General features: G+C 34.5%; 1 protein-coding gene across 1 annotated transcript in view; it reads right to left on the bottom strand.

The window, feature by feature from the left end:
- Window positions 1-18,474, bottom strand: part of LOC114333517 (DC-STAMP domain-containing protein 2-like) — a 186,374-nt gene that overhangs the window by 95,263 nt on the left and 72,637 nt on the right. Inside the window, exons 5-6 of the mRNA XM_050643805.1 lie at window positions 8,015-8,228; window positions 3,044-3,197 (exon numbers count right to left, since the gene is read on the bottom strand). Of these exons, the coding sequence (XP_050499762.1) occupies window positions 3,044-3,197; window positions 8,015-8,228 (368 nt within the window). The remainder of the gene's footprint in view (window positions 1-3,043; window positions 3,198-8,014; window positions 8,229-18,474) is intronic.

Below are 18,474 nucleotides of genomic sequence, written 5' to 3'. Positions count from 1 at the left end.
AAATTGGGAAATACGGGCTGAAAAATATTTTTTCGGGGGTGAAAAAATATACGTTCAAAATAAGTCCGAAATTGTATAAAATGACTAATTCTAAGTAAATTTTGCTCTATAGGGTTTTTTCACAAGTTAATACTTGTTGTTTATTTGGGTTTATATGACTGCAGACACTAGTTAATACTTAAGTTAATACTTAAGTTAATACTTTTCGAGTTATTTGCGAGTGAATATGTTCATTTTTAACAAAAAAAGAACATGTTTTTGGACGGTTTTTCGCAGATAACTCAAAAAGTAAGTATTTTAGCGAAAAAATATTGTAAAACTTATATTGTATTGTAAAAATTGTAAACTTTTTTTTATATGTATAATAATAGACAATTTCAACTACCTATTCCCAAATTCTTATCCTTCCTTTATTTTTTTTTGGTCAGTTTGTTCTTTGATAGGGCTATTATGCAAACCGGTTTAACGCCATTTGACCGACTTTCTTTTGACCTAATGTTATGGCGGTTTGATATAAAAATATAAATAAATACGAGAAATAATATTGTGATACCAGTATCTCAAAAATCGATGTTTTGCACTTAGGTCGGTTTCATTTGACAGCTACGATGTGTGGCCTTCCAAAAAAAAAAAAAAAAAAAAAAATTGCGATGATATCTCACACAAACTTTGTTTTGTTCAAATTTAATGACAGGAAACGCTTAATATTGAATGCCATACCTATATGAAAGTTTAATAATGGTATACAGTGAGGACGTTTGAGTTGGAATAAATTCATTATCTCGAGAATGGGCAAATCTAGAGAGAAATCCTGAGAGAGGTCGATTTTTATTTTTAAATTATGACTTTTTGGCATATATCTCATAATAGTGACGTCATCCATCTGGGCGTGCTCACGTAATCGATGATTTTATTAAATGAGAGTAGGGGTTGTGTGATAGCTCATTTGAAAGGTTATTTAATTCTCTATTCAGTAATATAAACGTTAACATAATTAGTCTTTATACAGGGTGTCAAGAAAAATTAATTTTGAATTAAATTAATTGAGACAAAAAGAAGAGACTATGTAATTCATTTAATTTAAAATACATTTAAGTGCTGGCAGAAAAAAGAAAGAAATGTTGATTTCACAAATAATAATTGCTTTTGCTTAAATTCAATATTAAAGCGGCCACCCACCTGTATCTTAACAGTTTGAACATTGAATTTAAGCGAAAAGCAATGTTTATTTGTGAAATAAATATTTTTACCTGTTTTCTGACAGCAGTAAAATGTATTTTGAATTAAAAAAATTGCTTTCATTCTTCTTTTTGTGTCAAATAATTTAATAAAAAAATATTTTTGGCACCCCCGTATAAATAATTAGGTTATTGTTTATATTAGTGAATAGGGAATTGAACATACTTTCAAATGAGCTATCACACAATCCCTACTCTCATTGAAAAAAATCGTCGATTACATCATCACTCCCAGATGGATGACGTCACTTGTATGATATATATGCCAAAAAGTCCTAATTTAAAAATCAAAATTGACCTGTCTCAGGATTGTTTTCCAAATTCAGCCATTCTCGAGATAATGAATTTATTCCAACTTAAACGTCCTCACTGTAAGTAGATATTCGACTACAAAGAAACGTCAAAAATTAAAAATTACCAATACATATAGACCAGAGCATTTAGCAGAAAATAAATCGGTTTTTAAATACAGCACCTAGAGACTTACAACTTTTTACATTGTGTTCAGGATGATGCCAGGGAAAAAGTCTACTATAGAAAAATTGGTGGAAATGTATAATTGCACCCAAAAGTGCAGAAATATGTCAGAATAACTGTAGTAAGGGTCAGATCTTGTTACTAACGGGTTTTTGGGATTGCTGAAGACGAATACGCCATCAGAACCGACTTCCGAAGCACTTGGTGCCCAAAACCCTCCAGACTCCAGAAGATAACACGCCTTAGCAGTGTCCTTGGGCACCAGATGGTCCGAGCATATTCTCGTTCAGTAACCCCAAAAACCCATCGTGTAATCTATTAGCATGAATTTAGTGCCGAAATCACTCGAAACTCCAAAATATGACGGGACCCTAGACACCAGGTGCTCCGGGTTTCGATTCTAATGGCGTATTCGATTTCAGCAACCTCAAACACCGCCCGATTAATCTATAGCGACACGCTTCATTTATTATTTTTTTAATTGCTAATTTTAAATACTAACTTTTCTAAAAACGTAAAAATGCGTCTCATGTTAAATTCACATGTGTTTTTCGTTCCTAAAATACAAAACCAGATTGTATAAAATTAATGACTTTTTCAGGGAAACACAAATTGCCAGATTGGCCACGCTCTTTATGTCAACTTCTTAAAAGCTACAGAAAGTTTCTCAGCTTTTAAAACGCCAAATTTAATAATTTATCGGCTTTTCAGGCCACATGGTAGAACCGCTTAAATGATGACATAATAGTGTTGTGGTCTCAGTCGATACACAACCCCAGCAGGCATTGGTCGGTCATACAACCCTCGCTGGACCCAAACAATAAAAAACCCTCTTACGAGATATAAGCACGCCTTTTTTAACCAAAAATAAATAAATATATTACTGTTCGTTGTTTTACACTTATTTTAATTTAAGTTAATTGTTTCCGTTAACCACCAACGGAACAAATCTATTTGCATCAATTTAGTGCCGATAACCCTCGAACCTCAGATGGCGTGCCTTACCAGTGCCACTGAGCACCAGGTGCTTCGGAGGTCAGTTCTGATGACGTAGTCGTGTTCAGCGTCCCCAAATACCTCCGAGTAACAAAATCTGGCCCTTAGTATGCTTATTTTGACATGTTTATGCACTTTTGGACACATTTATGCACATTGAAATGCAATTATGCATTGCCACTCGTTTTTCTATAGTAGACTTTTTTCCTGACATTGACATCATCCTGAACACAATGCCAAAAGTTGCAAATCTCTCGGTGCTGTATTTAAAAATCGATTTATTCCGGTATTTATAGTGCTAAAGTCCCTGGTCTAATAGCATAACAACTTACTTTAACATATAATTTCTTTTCCCTTGAATTAAGAGGCAAAACTGTCTCCCTATTATTCTTAGCACGTCTTAAATCTATTTTAAAAAAGTCTTCGGTTATGAATTTATTATCGAAACTGTCACTTGTCAAAAACCTGTACCTGTACACAATAACCCTAAAAATAGTTTAAATCTTACAGTTATTAAGGTACCAAATGTATTATAAGGATAATAACGCTTGAGGTCAATGGTGTATATACAGAGGGCCCATGGCCCGAGGTATATACGTTGACTGAAAGCGTTATTATCTATAATACCCGTGGTGCCTTCAACGTTTAATGTCCGACTAAATTCTTTTTTATATGCAAAAAATTTGAATGAATTTTGAATTAATTAGTTTTCAAATAAGTACATTTAGCAGCAATAGTCGTAACACAGTCGTAACGTAATTGTGGTAACCATAGTTTTACTTAGATTTTTATTTCTTAACTTGACAGTATTAAACTAGTTATTAAAATTTAATGCCCAAGGGCATTATTTTTCAAAATACCGCAATCTAGGGCCTTATATCATATTTAACTGACTTCGAAATCATGTCATTATTTGTCAAATAATATACCAGTCGGACATTAGGGAAAATAACAATATCGGAAATTAAAGAATGATACGTATATCAAGAAAAATAAAATAAATTTTCCTATATTGGACAGAAATGGGAAATCCCAGATCTAAACAATAAATCTGAAAATGCTCTTGGAATCACTTTCTGGTAACCTCGTTAATCTCTGCCTTTTACAATGTATAAGGCAAGGAGACGATGAAAAAAGAAGACGAAAGGGATTCTACCATTTATGCAGTCACATCTTCTATCGAAGGTTGGAAATTATCATCGCAATGCAGACCATGTTGACTGCTACTCTAAATAGCTCTACACTACTGCAGCATTCGAACCATTCCCGTATATGCCAGGGAAATAAGGCAAAAATATACCATGTTCGGGACACTTGAGCAACCAGGTTGCAAATGGGTTTTTTGGGTACTATATGCCTGAAACATTATAAATACAAAAATGCCCGTCACAGTTCGGACGAGAATTTTAGTTATCAACAAATAAGGGTCAAAAATGGCAGTTTTTTCGTTTAAATCGCAGAATAAAAAGAGGGTAATTAAATACCTTATTTATAGTATCATTCTTTTAGCAGATGAGCAAAGGTTTAAAATGGCAGTTTTTTAATTTTCGTCTGTTCATTATCATCATTTGTTGCTTCGGAAATTGCAAAATAAAACTAATATTTCGAAAATAAAAAAAATTGCTATAACTTTTGCGAAAATGGCCGTAAGACTTTTATATTGCACGAAAGGCTGAGTCAAATAGTCCGTACAATTCACAAAAAATTTTAAGACGATTAGTCAGTTAGTTTAAGTTTTATTCAATTTGTTTATCCCAAATTTGCAATGTCATTGTTCAGAAAATAATAACGATATCGCAATTCTGTGGAAACTACATGGAAGAAAAATAGTTATGTTTCCAAAGTATTTAAAAAAATCATCAAAAAGTTATTTTATCATTCCGAAAACATTTTAATAAAGTAGAGCCATTTTTAGCTCATAAACAATTTGAATAACTTTGTAAATATTGACTGTAGACTAAAATTACTTTGAGATTTTAAAAGCAGTTATTTTTACACTAATTTTCAAAAGAAAACTTTTCGCCATTAATTCCGGTCAAGGTTAGCCACTTTTTTTATTTCATTCGCAGCTACCTTGTTTATAACAATTAAGCAACCTAACTTGCGCCATTTTGAAGTTAAGGGTATATAGTTTATGTGTAAAAGTTTGAGTAAACTTTGAACTTCAACAAAGTGGTTAATAAAGCTTTAAAAATGACGTCCTAACGAAATCAATTCGTGGTCGGTGGAGGGGAAATATTAAAATTCGTGCACTCAAAAAATGAAATTGATTTTTCAAACATATACTACGATTAAAATCTCCGGACGTTGTTGATGGATTTTGATCATAATTTTGAGAATTTAAGATAGGAAATTTTGTCCAAAAAAATTTAAAAATAATTTTATATATACAGAAGTCACTGTGAATTAAATAATAAAAGTGGCTAACTTTGACCGTAATTAACCTACGCAAAAAGTTTTTTTTTAATTCGTGTAAAAATACTAGATTTTGAAATCCCAAAATAAATTTACTCTACAGTCAATATTAACAAAGCTATTCAAATTGTTTAAAAGCCAAAAATGACTCTACATTTTAAATACATAAGTAATAAGTTACATTAAACATTTTGAATACATAGGTATTTTTTTTCATGTGGCTTCCACAGAATTGCTGTATCATTATTATTTTCTGAACAATAACATTGCAAAAAAAGCTCTTGGGATAAACAAATTGAATAAAATGGAAACTAATCGTCGAATAATCTTGAATTTTTTGGGCATTATATGTACTGGTTGACTCAACTTTTCGTGCAATATCAAAGAGTTGATTTTCGCAAAAGCTATAGCAAATTTCCTATTTTCGAAATTTTAGTCTTTTTTTGCAATTAGCGAAGCAACAAATGATCGGACCAAAATTCAAAAACTGCCATTTTACACCTTTGCTCATCTACTAAAAAGATGAATACTCTATATAAGTTATTTAGTAACCCCATTTTTACCTGTAGCAATTTAAACGAAAAAACTGCCATTTCTGACCCTTATTCGTTAATAACTAAAATTCTCCTCCGAACTGTGACGGGCATTTTTGTATTTATAATGTATTAGGTATATAGTACCCAAAAACCCATTTGCAACCTGGCTGTTCAAGTGTCCCGACAAAAAGCTCAGGACATCTTGGATATTAGTGCACCCTAATATGTCTGTGTAGATTTTGGCATTGGATCCGACCATCACTTGTAACGCCGTTGCCGTATCCTCTATTTTTTCATACTATCACGTTACAACTTTTTGTGATATTATACACGAGCGGGACACCCTCAAAAAAGCGCTTAGTTTTCGAGATACTGACCACGGAGGGGTGAATGGCTAATTTTATTCATACTTTAGGGGGTGCTGAAAACGAAAATGAGGTTTATTTTGAATTTTATGTGGGGGAACATTGTCAAAATCGCAATTTTAACCTAAAAATAAAAAAAAAAATGAAATCACGTTTTTTGCGTTTACCTCGCTACAACTCTGTTCCATTTTAATATTTTTTTCTGAAATTTTTAAAGTATATAGCTCTAATATTTCTGAAGACAAAGGTACCTGCTTCAAGTTTTTGTTCCTTTTATGATAAAGGTTATGAATTTTTCAAAAAAAAAGGTGCAGATTTGTGCATTGCAAAGTTTAATCGCAAAAGTTGTGTGACGAAGTTTAAAATTTAGCTCCTTAATCACGTTTATTTGAAAGTAGAGAGTACAAAGAAGTTTTTTGGTAAGTTTTAGATCAAAATGTTTTGTAGAAAAAAAAAATAGTGCAACTTTTAATGTCGACATTAGAAATCCCCAATATAACGCTTATTTTTTGAGGGACAGACAATTTAGGCATAGTCAAACTAAGAGTCACGCAGAGAAGAATGGAGCGGTCAATGTTAGGAATAACTCTGCGAGACAAAATCAGAAACGAAGAAATCAGGAGAAGAACAAAGGTGACTGACGTCATCGAGAAGATAGCCAGGTTGAAGTGGAGATGAGCAGGACACGTAGCCAGAATGACAGATGGGCGATGGACGAAGAGGTTATTGGAATGGAGGCCAAGAGAAGACAAGAGAAGCGTCGGTCGACCGCCTACAAGATGGACTGACGACTTAAGAAAGGTAAATAAAAACTGGATGAGGGCGGCGCAGGATAGATGGGGTTGGAAACGAGGGGAGGAGGCCTATGTTCAGCAGTGGACTTTTGAGGCTGGATGATGATGAGACAATTTAGGTCTAATTTCTTACCTTTAGTACTATCCTTGGATTATAAGCTTTCATTTGACACCTCATTTGTCATTCTACCTAGTATAATGACGAAGAAGTAAACATTCTTATTCTATTATTCTTGTAGGTACATTTAAAATTGATTGAAATTATGAAAGAAATGGCATGGCAACACTGTGACGCACAAACATAAGATTCAGCTGTGCGTTGCATAGGATGCACTAATGTCCAAACCTTGTTTCTCTGGACTAGTAAGTTCTTAAACCAGGATATTCTTCGTCTTCCCACATTTCGCTTTCCTCGGATTTTGCCTTGCAAAATAAGTTGTAATAATGAGTATAATTACTTCCACGTTTGACATTCTCTGAATCCATGATATTCGTAGGATCCTTCTGTAACACCAAAATTCAAAGGCGGCCAACTTATTCAAATGGACTTGTTTCAATGTCCACGCCATAAAAAAGAGTAGAGAACACGTAACACCGAAGCATCCTTAGGCGTAGTTCTAACCTTATATCCCGACAACAAAGAAACTTTTTAAGTTTAATGAATGATGCACGTGCTATTTCAATACGTGTCTTAATTTCTTTGGTTTGGTCTACATTTGATGTTATCCATGTTCTTAAGTATTTGAAGTTATCCACACTCTCAATTACAGTATCTTCAATAGCCAATTTGATGTTAGACTCTGAATAGACTCTACGTGACTGCATATTCTACAGTCCCTTTCGTCTTCTTTATTACTCGTCTCCTTGCCTTACAAACTGTGAAAGGCAGAGATTAAGGATGTTACCAGAAAGTGATTCCAACAGAAGTTCCAGATTTATTGATTAGATCTGAGTATTATAGATTTCTCTGCAATAAATCTCGCTACCGCTAGAGCGTCCGATATGCAGAATTATTTTTACAATTCTGTTTAACTAATCAGCTTGGTTTCGTTTCGATTCAGAGGTGTTCCTGTAGCCCAACTGAAGATGTCTGGAGAGACAGAAACTTAGGTATGGAGATGGTGGATCACCTCTGAACCTAAATAAAACAGGCTGTTTTTTTTAATATTCCTATATTATGAGTAGGTACTTACTTGACAATCATAAAAATAAAAAATAACGAAGCTGTAGAGGTAAAAATCTGAAAAGCTGCCACTACTGTTTTCGTCCTATCTTTAATTTCTTGCACGATGGCCTTAGATATTTCTGATATACTCTTTGAAGACTGCGTTTCGAAACTGAAGGAATGTGAAAACTTTATCCTGACGTAAAACATGGTGCGTATGTGTCGAACAAATCCTTTTATTTCTGAAATCAAATATAATATATTTAAGACGAAAACTTTGGGGGAAGATCTATAACACAGTTCGCATGGGGTCTATGTACAAGCAAGGCATAAGAGCAACTTTAGAAAAGCATAATTACTTGAAGGATAATTATTACTTGAAAACCAAGCGAATGCTGAATTACAGAAGACACGGGAGGTCTATAAATTGCAACTCACTTCTTGTCTATTCAATGTGCCAAAATTTCATCGAAAACTTGGTCTCAGTTAGGAGTAAAATTAATAAAGAAGAATTCGCCGTGAAACGAAATCAAGAGACGTATTATATTTCATTTTGATTAGAGATCACCATAAATACCCTTATTAGTTTTATTCTCTTAGAAATCATCACAGTGTGTGTTCAAAGATAACCATATAAGTATACTGTTATAAAATTTTTATGGGGAAAATTTAGAGAATTAATTTTATGTCAAAGACCACGAGATCATAAATTTTCATCGCCCTGTATATGACCAAAAATTGTAAATAAAATAATTTAGCAGTAAGCAGTGTTTCATGGAAGAGTGAAAATCTAGTGGTAAAGTTTCTACCAACGGATTAATACATGTCAAAACAATGAACTAAAAAACGGTAGTTTAAGGGCCGGTTGTTCGAACGCTAATCAACAATGATCATTATCAAATAATTAATTACTGTCAATGTCAATTGTTAAAACAGAATTAATTAAAATTCTGAGACTATAATCAATTAATATAACAATAATTATTAACATAATTAATAATAAATCTCATAATTGTAATTAATTATGTTTTCAGCAACCCAAACAAAGTTGACATTGACAGTTTTGGTGACAGTAATTAAGTATTTAATAATGATCATTGTTGATTAGCGTTCGAACAACCGGCCCTTAGAAAGTTAATGTGCTGCTTTGGAATGGACAATATACAATGTTTCTAAATGGTTTCCTACAAAGAGGGTCTTTTAGAATTAAGTAAAATTTAATTATAATATCTCCTGGAAATTGACCAGACATAAAATTTGTATACAATACTACACTAAGCGTCAAAATTAACGCACCACCTTAAAAACGGGACAATTTTGATGTCTCGTATTTCCTAAACCTGTTGTCCGATTTGAGCGATTTTTTACTAGATTATAGCTTTATTCTTCAAGAATATTGATGTAGTAATATTATTGCCACACAGGTAAGTGTCATTGTATACCGGGTGTAACAATGATAATGTGTTTTTTGCTCAAAGTTTGGAACACCCTGTGGAATATTCTAGCGTATATAAAATATTGAAATTAAAACAATTATAGCCTTAGGCTTTTTTAACATTTTGCTTTTTGATTCATTCGCCTATGTTGGATAAAAAAAGGTAAGTTACTTTAACAACTAGCAATGTTATTCATCAATACAGGGTGTTTCTAAATAAGTGCGACATTAAGGGATAATTCTGCATAAAAAAATAATGACCGTTTGCTTTATAAACATATGTCCGCAAATGCTTTGTTTCCGAGATACGGGATGTTGAAATTTTTCCTACAAACTGACGATTTATTTATTGCTCTGAAACTGGTTGAGATATGCAAATGAAATTTGGTAGGTTTTAAGAAGTAGTTCTTTCGCATTTTTTGACATACACTTAAGAATTTTATATTCACCATTGGTGTGCATACGGGTATAAACATTTTAGATACATCCCATATGCACGCCAATGGCGAATATAAAATTCTTAGTTGTATCTAAAAAATGCTCAATAACTAGCTCTTAAAACCTATAAAATTTCATTTGCATATCTCAACCGGTTTTAGAGCAATAAATAAATCATCAGTTTGTAAGAAAAAAATCAACATCCCGTATCTCGGAAACGAAGGATTTGTGAACATATGTTTATAAAGCAAACGGTCATTATTTTTCATGCAGAATTGCCCCTTAAAGTTTGTCGCACTTATTTAGAAACACCCTGTATTGATGAATAACATGGCTAGTTGTTAAAGTACCTAACTTTTTTATTATCCCACATAAGCGAATAAATCAAAAAGTAAAATATTAAGAAAGCCTAAGGCTACAGTTGGGTTTTAATTTTAATATTTTATATGCTCTAGAACAGTGGCCGGCAAACTTTTTAGCCAAAGAGCCAAATATGAACATTACAACAATTTAAAAAAAATTGGGAGCCAAATCTGCTTGTTCAGCAAACTTTTATTACACATGTATCTAATATCTACACGTGTATTAAAACGTGTTTCTTTCGTTTTTTGGCGATATTTTCGTTTCTAATCATCGTAGAAACTTCTATTTTCTTTCGTTTTGTAAGGTTTTATTTCCTACAACACTGTCTTTTTTACAAAAAATTTGGCGCAAAATCCATTTTTTTTAAATGTTGATATGCAGAACCAAAAAGGGAAAGAACGGCAAAAGTGAGCTTTTTCGCTGATCATAGGAATCAGGAATACTATTACAAGCGTTGAAAATGATCATGTCTTCCTTCTCCAGGTCATTCCAAGCAGACCACTTGTGTTGTGAACATTTTTTTCTTCTCCAATATTTCCAATTTAACACGAAGACGTTCGAATTTAGAGCGCCATACCTTCTTCTTCTTAAATACATATTTCAAAGCTATTAACTCTTAAACGCCCAACCTTTTTTAGGTTCCATGTACGCCCAAGGGTGGGTAAAAAATGTCCACCTCGAAAATAGCTAATATATTTATTGAGAGTTGTTGAAAATGGATTAAACTTAAGAATCTTATGCTTAATAAACACAGCATCTTCTAAAATATTAATATAAATAATTTACAAACCTTACAACAAAATTGCAATGTACATCAAAATTAACATACCAGTAAAAGCCAGTAATTCAGATTTGTCGATTTTCTCCATATTCTTTCTTTCAGCCTCCTAACTGGCGGATAATAATGTAGATTATGTAATTATACATCGACAATTATATGGATTATCTTCCTACCAACGAGAAATTGTATAGAAACCTTTAGTAACAAGTTTTGCTAAGGGTGTACTTTTTATGCCCATCCATATTTAACTCAAGATGCTGCTTTTATTTTCAAAAATATTGGTAGAACCAAATTAACATTCGATAATGTTAATTTGGTTGTAATGTCTTTTTAACCATAAATAATAAAAAAAAAATTACACACGTAATAAATGTTAGGAGGGAATACGCATTAGGTGGACATTTTTTACCCACCCTTGGGCGTTTAAGGGTTAATACAAATGTTAAAAGGAGAAAATTTCAACTCTGTTATCGTAGCATTAAGAGGAATTTTGACAAATGCTAAAGTTTGTAAGTTTGATAAAAGCTAATTTATCAGAATAAGATGTTAGGTAATGTTTTTTCTACCAATTATTTTTTAAATGACTTTGCGTGGATATTTGTGCCAGAGCCGCACCTAAGGAGCCAAAGAGCCACATGCGGCTCCGGAGCCCCACTTTGCCGACCACTGCTCTAGAATATTCCACAGGGTGTTCCATACTTTGAGGAAAAAACACACTATCATTGTTACACCCGGTATGCAATGAAACTTACCTGTTTAGCAATAATATTATTACATCGATATTCTTGAGCAACAAAGCTATCATATACTAAAAAATCACTAAAATTGTACAACAGGTTTAGGAAATACAAGACATAAAAAATGTCCCATTTTTAAGGTGGGGCGTTAATTTTGATGCTTAGTGTATTTGTTCGTAAGAAAAAAAGTAGGGATATGATGTATGGAGAATGCTTGTGATTGGCGAGGAGACCGATGGAGGGAGCATAGAGTGGTTGATTTTCGGATTGATGAGGGAAAAAGGATTCACTGTGTAATTAAGTTCGGAAGCAACCAGTCCAGTTCGAAAGTAGTAATTTTGTGTAAAGGGGTTAATTTGGTGACGTGGAAGCAGATTCTTGTTGAGACGAAATCGTGATCAAGTCGAGAAGTACAAACTCCTTGTTTCCGAATAGATTCCAGTTTCTCTCTGGAACGAGTAGCCGGTTTATATCAACTTGCACGAGATATCGAGCTGAGAGAAGAAATCTTGGAATTATAAAGATTGATAATGTTTGTATCGAGTCAGAGATTTAATCGAGGAGAGAATTCGAGCAAGTGCTGTTTTTGTTTGTGAAACAGTTTGAAGGAGAAGGACAGTCGCAGCATCCGAGGAACACGTTGTGGGAGAACCGAGGACAACACAATCCATGAGAAGAAGTAAAGAAGATAGAAAAGGTTAGTCAGATTATTTGTGAAAAAAGAGAGTTGTATTACATACCATATTTGTTTTTTCTCAACTTAACTGTTTTACAGCATAATTTATTCATTCATAAATTCATAGAAGATATAAGTAATCTATTTAAAAAGTGAAAATTTAATTTTTTTATAATAATAAGAACAGTCTACCGAATAATTTAAATGAATTTTGGTTCAGAAAAAGGAGATAGTAGAATTAAAGATTTTTTATTAGATAAGAAATTTTAACAACAGAATAAAGTTTTACATACATTTTGAATTTTATATTTATGGTATAGTATATAAATAAATAATACATAGTTATAAAATTTATATGATTTTGAGTATATTTATTTTCCCTGTTTTGTCCTGGATAAAGTAAGCAACGAGAAATACTAGAAGCCACAAACTAAAGGTGATAAGTACATTAAAATAAATTAGCCTTGAGAATGATTTTATTGGAAAGTTTTATTAAATTTTGGTTTTGTTTTCATGAATAGCAATTAAAATAATGAATTAATTAATTGGATTAATAAGATGCTGATCAATCTCATAACAGAGAGAAAATACAGAGCATAATAATAAAGATCTGGATCCCGCGTATGAAAAAAAGTTGATTAATAGCAAGCTGAAAATTTGTTAATAGCTTAAGGGTGTCTAGTCGGACAAACTTTGATATATGGGAACACTGGAACAGGGGAAGTTTTAATTGTGGAACAGGTTAAAAATTTGGAACGGTCAGACCATGAAAACGTCACATGTATTTTGTCCGACAGAATTTCCAATTCATTTGTTAGCCTTTCATTAAACTCTCATGCAAAAATCAGACTGCTATTCATCACCTGTCATAATTCCTGTCATTTGATATATTCTACGTGTTCCACTCATTATAATTCCCATTTGGCGAAAAATAGCAGCCTGATTTTTGCATGAGAGTTTAATGAATGGGTAACAAATGAATTGGAAGTTCTGTCGGACAAAATACATGTGACGTTTTCATGGTCTAACCGTTCCAAATTTTTAACCTGTTCCACAATTAAAACTTCCCCTGTTCCAGTGTTCCTATATATCAAAGTTTGTCCGACTAGACACCCTTAAGCTATTAACAAATTTTCAGCTTGCTATTAATCAACTTTTTTTTCATACGCGGGATCCAGACCTAATATATCTTCTGATGATTTCTAATGAGAACGAAACTAGTAAGGGTGTTTATGGCGCTCTCTGAACAAACTGAAATAGAATACGTTTCTTAATTTCGTTTCACGTCGAATTCTTTTGTATTAGTTTTACTCCTAACTGAGTATGGAGACCAAGTTTTCGTTGGAATTTTGCCACGTTGAATAGACAGGAAGTGAGGTGCAATTTATAGACCTCCCCGTGTCTTCTTTAATTCAACATTCGTTTGGTTTGCAAGTAATAGGCGTAGCTGGAAACTTGGTCTCATTAAAAGTTTTATTACTCCGGAAACATTTATTTATTTACTACTCGAGGAAATGAAACTGAAAAAATTGCAAAACATCGCAATTTTTTCGTTCAGCATCGATTTGTACAAAAATTTGGAATTGGGCTTATTTCACCCTCTAGTTCATTTTCTATATTGAGCCGTTGTACGCTTTTGGTTTTCTAAGGGTGAAAACTACCCATAATTGTAAAAAATTATAAAATAACATTTTAAACTTTAATATTGTCAACATTTGGTTATTAGTTACTGAACAATATCCCTTCGTTGGCTCAGTGTAGATGGTCTTTAAGTTGTGATGGAAACACCAAATAATAGTAGCAGAGTTTATTGATGAGACTTACACTATGGATGTTGACCCGGGGTACTTTGAGTAAAGACTTAAATGATGATCGTTGAAGACAATCACTCGCGTTAATGAATTAATAATAATTGAATTTCTAGACAAGAGATCTTAGCTTTATATAAGTTTAAATTGGGTCAATGTAAACACGGGCCCCGCGTGATTTTGTGTATCTAATTAAGGTAAATTGTTTATCTTATGTCAGCAACTTTTGGCTGATGTCCAAATTATATTATTGATAATTGACCAAATGTGTATGTAATTTAATTAATTACGTGTGTGTGTTTAATAACAAATAAATGCATTCGATCTACTGGGTGATAAAATGATACTGTCCAATTTCGGATATGAATACTGAATATTTGATATTGGACATACTGCGGAATCGGGCAAAAACTGGCCCAAGTGTCAATACTCAAAGTTTACATATAAGTATTACATAAAATAGTCAAATTCAAACATGTTAATAAATAAATAGTTTAAGAATAATCAACAATCTTCCAACCGTACTCTAGCTATCAATGTCCGACTCTATCTCTAGATTAAAATTAGGGCAATTGGATGAAAATGTGGAGAGTGGGAGGTCGGCCTTTGAAGTCGACGGTACATTGTTATGCCGATTACTACTTAATACAGGTACTTCCTGTTCGTTAGTCTGAGTATGTGGATTCCCTGAACGACATAGTCGTACAACAGGACGGTATTTCCATAACGTGAGTATCCCAATTATTACCATTATAGTGATGGTCCCGGTGGCTACAAAATAATGCCAATTAGATTCTGGAATCGATTGCCACTGCGTATGCGTCATTTCTTGTTCTAGACTTTCCTCCTCAAGTAACGCGTGACGTAGCTCTCCTCCTGGTATGTCCAGGTAGGTGTTTAGAGACATGTTAAACCTGCGGGGTGTCCTCGCCACCAATTGGACCACGGGAGTGATTGGCGCCTTCAGGTAGCTTGTTACCGCTGTCTCCATCCCACTGCTAGTGGGGAGTAATGTAATATTTTTCGTTTGGGTGATACATTTGGGTGAAAGTTTCAGGAATGTGACTCGTTCCAGTACTCTTTCGCTCCGATTTCCATCGCAAATAATGGATATGTGTATCGTGACTGGCGTGATAACGAGCCAGAGGTTGGGGGTACCCATCTTACTTCATTGAGCTGTCTGTATTGTCCTGGCTACCACTGAACATGTGCTATTCTTAGATCGCTCATAAATTTCTTCAAGTATGCAGTTTGGTTGGGTATCCATGTTCCTTATAGCCGTTGGTGAGCACGCTATCTGCGTCTTTGTCAACAGTAAACATATTTCCCTATCTTCTGCGGTCAATTCGAAGTAGTGCAGTGTGTTATAATCTACGACCAGTAGATTCCTTGGGGCGACAAATGTGCGCAACACCGACCCCTCAACGTTAAGTGGTATGGCCGTGACTTTCAGCATGCTGTACTTAATTTTCCCTGTCACTATGAAATAGCCGATGACTGTTATATATCTGTCGTCATGACTGACTTCTGTTTCTATAATGGGCTGTCGTCGTATTTCGACCCATTGTGGCAGTATCTGCCCTGCTTTCTCTATCAATTTGGTTATCTCACCCGGTTTCACTATATCAATGAAGTGTCCGTGGTTATAGTGAAGGTTTAATATTCCCTCGTAAAATTGAGTATATTCGTTTATGAATTCCATAACTTGCAACGCTATCGTTTGTATTCGCAACGTGCTATATTCGGTTTCTAGTCTCTGTGCTTTGTCTTCTACTTCGTTAAGTCCTTTAGATATTTCTTGTAGGCCTGTGATTAGTGCTTTGTTAAACTTGTTCATTTGCTCGTTTATCCTGTTCTCTGTGTGATTGATTGATGTTATTGTTTCTAACATTATCTTCGCTTGATGCTGTGATCCCTTTATTAGCTCCTTTTGGTTATTGTCTAATGCTTCAATGTTACTGTAGGCTTCGTCATTGACTCCAAATACTGAGGTTAATATTGTTCCTAATATTCCTCTTCTTTCCCTTGCTTTTATTTCTACTGTCAACCCCTCGCTTACTGATTCCGCCTTTCTTTGTCCTTCCTCTAACTTCCCTATTATATCCTTACAATTCACGATTTTTATATCCTGACACAGTTCTCGTACTCCTTGTATCATATTTCCTATTAGTTGGTGCTCTGTTCGAATTTTTCCCTTTTCTAGTAACACCTTTATTCGAAATGTTCCCCGGTCTATAACGACCTCTCCAAGATCTTCTGTGAAAAATCCTGGTTCCGGATTATATATTTTATACGGTTCTGCCTATATGGGTTTTAACATCGTTAAAAACATTATAGCTACTAGTATTTTCTTCCATCTTAGTGCTGCTGCCTTCTTCGGCTTTTCCTGTTTCTCTTCTTCCAGTCGTATTAGTTTATGTATGGGTCTTTTTGTCAGTTTCCCGTTCGCCTTTCTCACTGTTACGACTCTGGTTAGTCCCTCCGCTCCAGGGTGTGTTTCTGTTACACTCGCTAATGGCCATCTGCCTGGAGGTGTATCTTCTTCTTTTATTATAACTATTTCTTCTTCTTTTATGTTAGAGTGCGCCTTATGCCATCTATTTCTCTGTTGTAATTGGTGCAGGTATTCCTGTTTCCAAATTTTCCAGAAGTCTCTTTTTATTTTCTCCAATAATCTCCACCTCGTCGGCATCTTCAAATAAGTCGTAAGCTCTTCTTCCCGATTTGGTGATATAATTTCTCTCCCTATAAGGAAGTGAGCTGGTGTCAGGGCTATTTTCCCTTCAGGGTCTTCTGATGACCCACATAATGGTCTCGAGTTCATACAGGCTTCTATTTGTGTCAGCACCGTACTCAATTCTTCATATGTTAGAACTGTTTCCCCGATGATTCTTTTCAAGTGATATTTCATTATCCGCACTGCGCTCTCCCATAGTCCTCCGAAATGTGGTGCATATGCAGGTATGACATGCCATTGGGTACCTAGTGCCAGTAATCCTTGTTTTATCTCGTCATCTATTTTTTGATTTTCTTTTTTCAACAAATTTGCTGTTCCTACGAATGTGGTTCCGTTATCGCTGTATACGTTGTTGCACTGTCCTCTGCGTGCCGTAAATCTCTTGAACGCCGCGATGAATGCATCCGTAGACATATCGCTTACTACTTCGAGGTGTACTGCCTTCGTTGACAGACACACAAATACTGAGATGTAGCCCTTATAGCTCCTCTGTCCTCTGCCTCTCGTGGTACTTATTGTTATTGGCCCGGCATAATCTATCCCTGTGTTAGTAAAGGGATGACTCGGGTTCACTCTGTCTTTCGGTAGATCTCCCATTAATTGTTGTGCTGCTTGGCTTTTATAACTCCTGCACCTTAAGCATTTTGCTAGATGATCTTTCACGGTTCTTCTGCCGTTGATTATCCAGTATTTCCTTTTTATATACTGTAGTGTTTGTTGTAATCCGCTATGTAGATTTTTTGCGTGACTATCTGCTATAAGTAACTTTGTTAATGCACTATCCTTTGGCAAAATTATCGGATGTTTTTCTCCGTACTTTAGATTCGTGTGTCTCAGTCTTCCGGTGACTCTTAGAATTCCTTGTCTATCCAGGAATGGTACCAATGACGCTAATTTATTTTTCTTGTCTAACTGCTGTTTCTTCTCCAGCTTCTTTATTTCTTGTTTGAAGTAGGCGTGCTGTGTGTGCTTTATCACCTTTTTTCTGCATTTGTCTGCAAATCTCCTACAGTATGCAAGTACTCTTCTCATTCTTTCTAAATTTGAGAATCTCTCGCATATGTCCTCCTTTATCGTTGTCGTGTGCACCGTTATTTTCGTTTTGACTTCCTCCTCATTTGTCTCTGGTATTTCTTCTGATTCCTGCGTTAAAGTTTTGTTACTAGTCAGCCAAGTTGGTCCCTTCCACCATAGCTCTGCTTCTAATAATTCTGATGCGGTACTTCCACGTGAGAGGATGTCCGCTGGGTTTTCCTTCGTATCTACCTTATGCCAATTTTTCGGTCCTATAACGCCTCTTATTTCCTCTATTCTGTTGGCGACGAACATTTTCCACCTTTTTGATGATCCCCTTATCCAAGCCAGGGTTATCATTGAGTCTGACCATGCATATACCTCAATGTTTTCCCTATTCAATGCTTGTAGGGTTTTCTTCATTAAATTTGCTAATAGCACCGCGGCACACAACTCGAGCCTCGGTAATGTCGTTTTTCCTTTCAATGGTGCGACTTTC

The sequence above is a fragment of the Diabrotica virgifera genome, chromosome 2 (genome assembly GCF_917563875.1).
Source record: "Diabrotica virgifera virgifera chromosome 2, PGI_DIABVI_V3a".
Lineage (NCBI taxonomy): Eukaryota > Metazoa > Arthropoda > Insecta > Coleoptera > Chrysomelidae > Diabrotica > Diabrotica virgifera.
The sequence above is the reverse complement of the archived record's forward strand: the minus strand, read 5'-3'. Positions and strand labels throughout refer to the sequence as shown.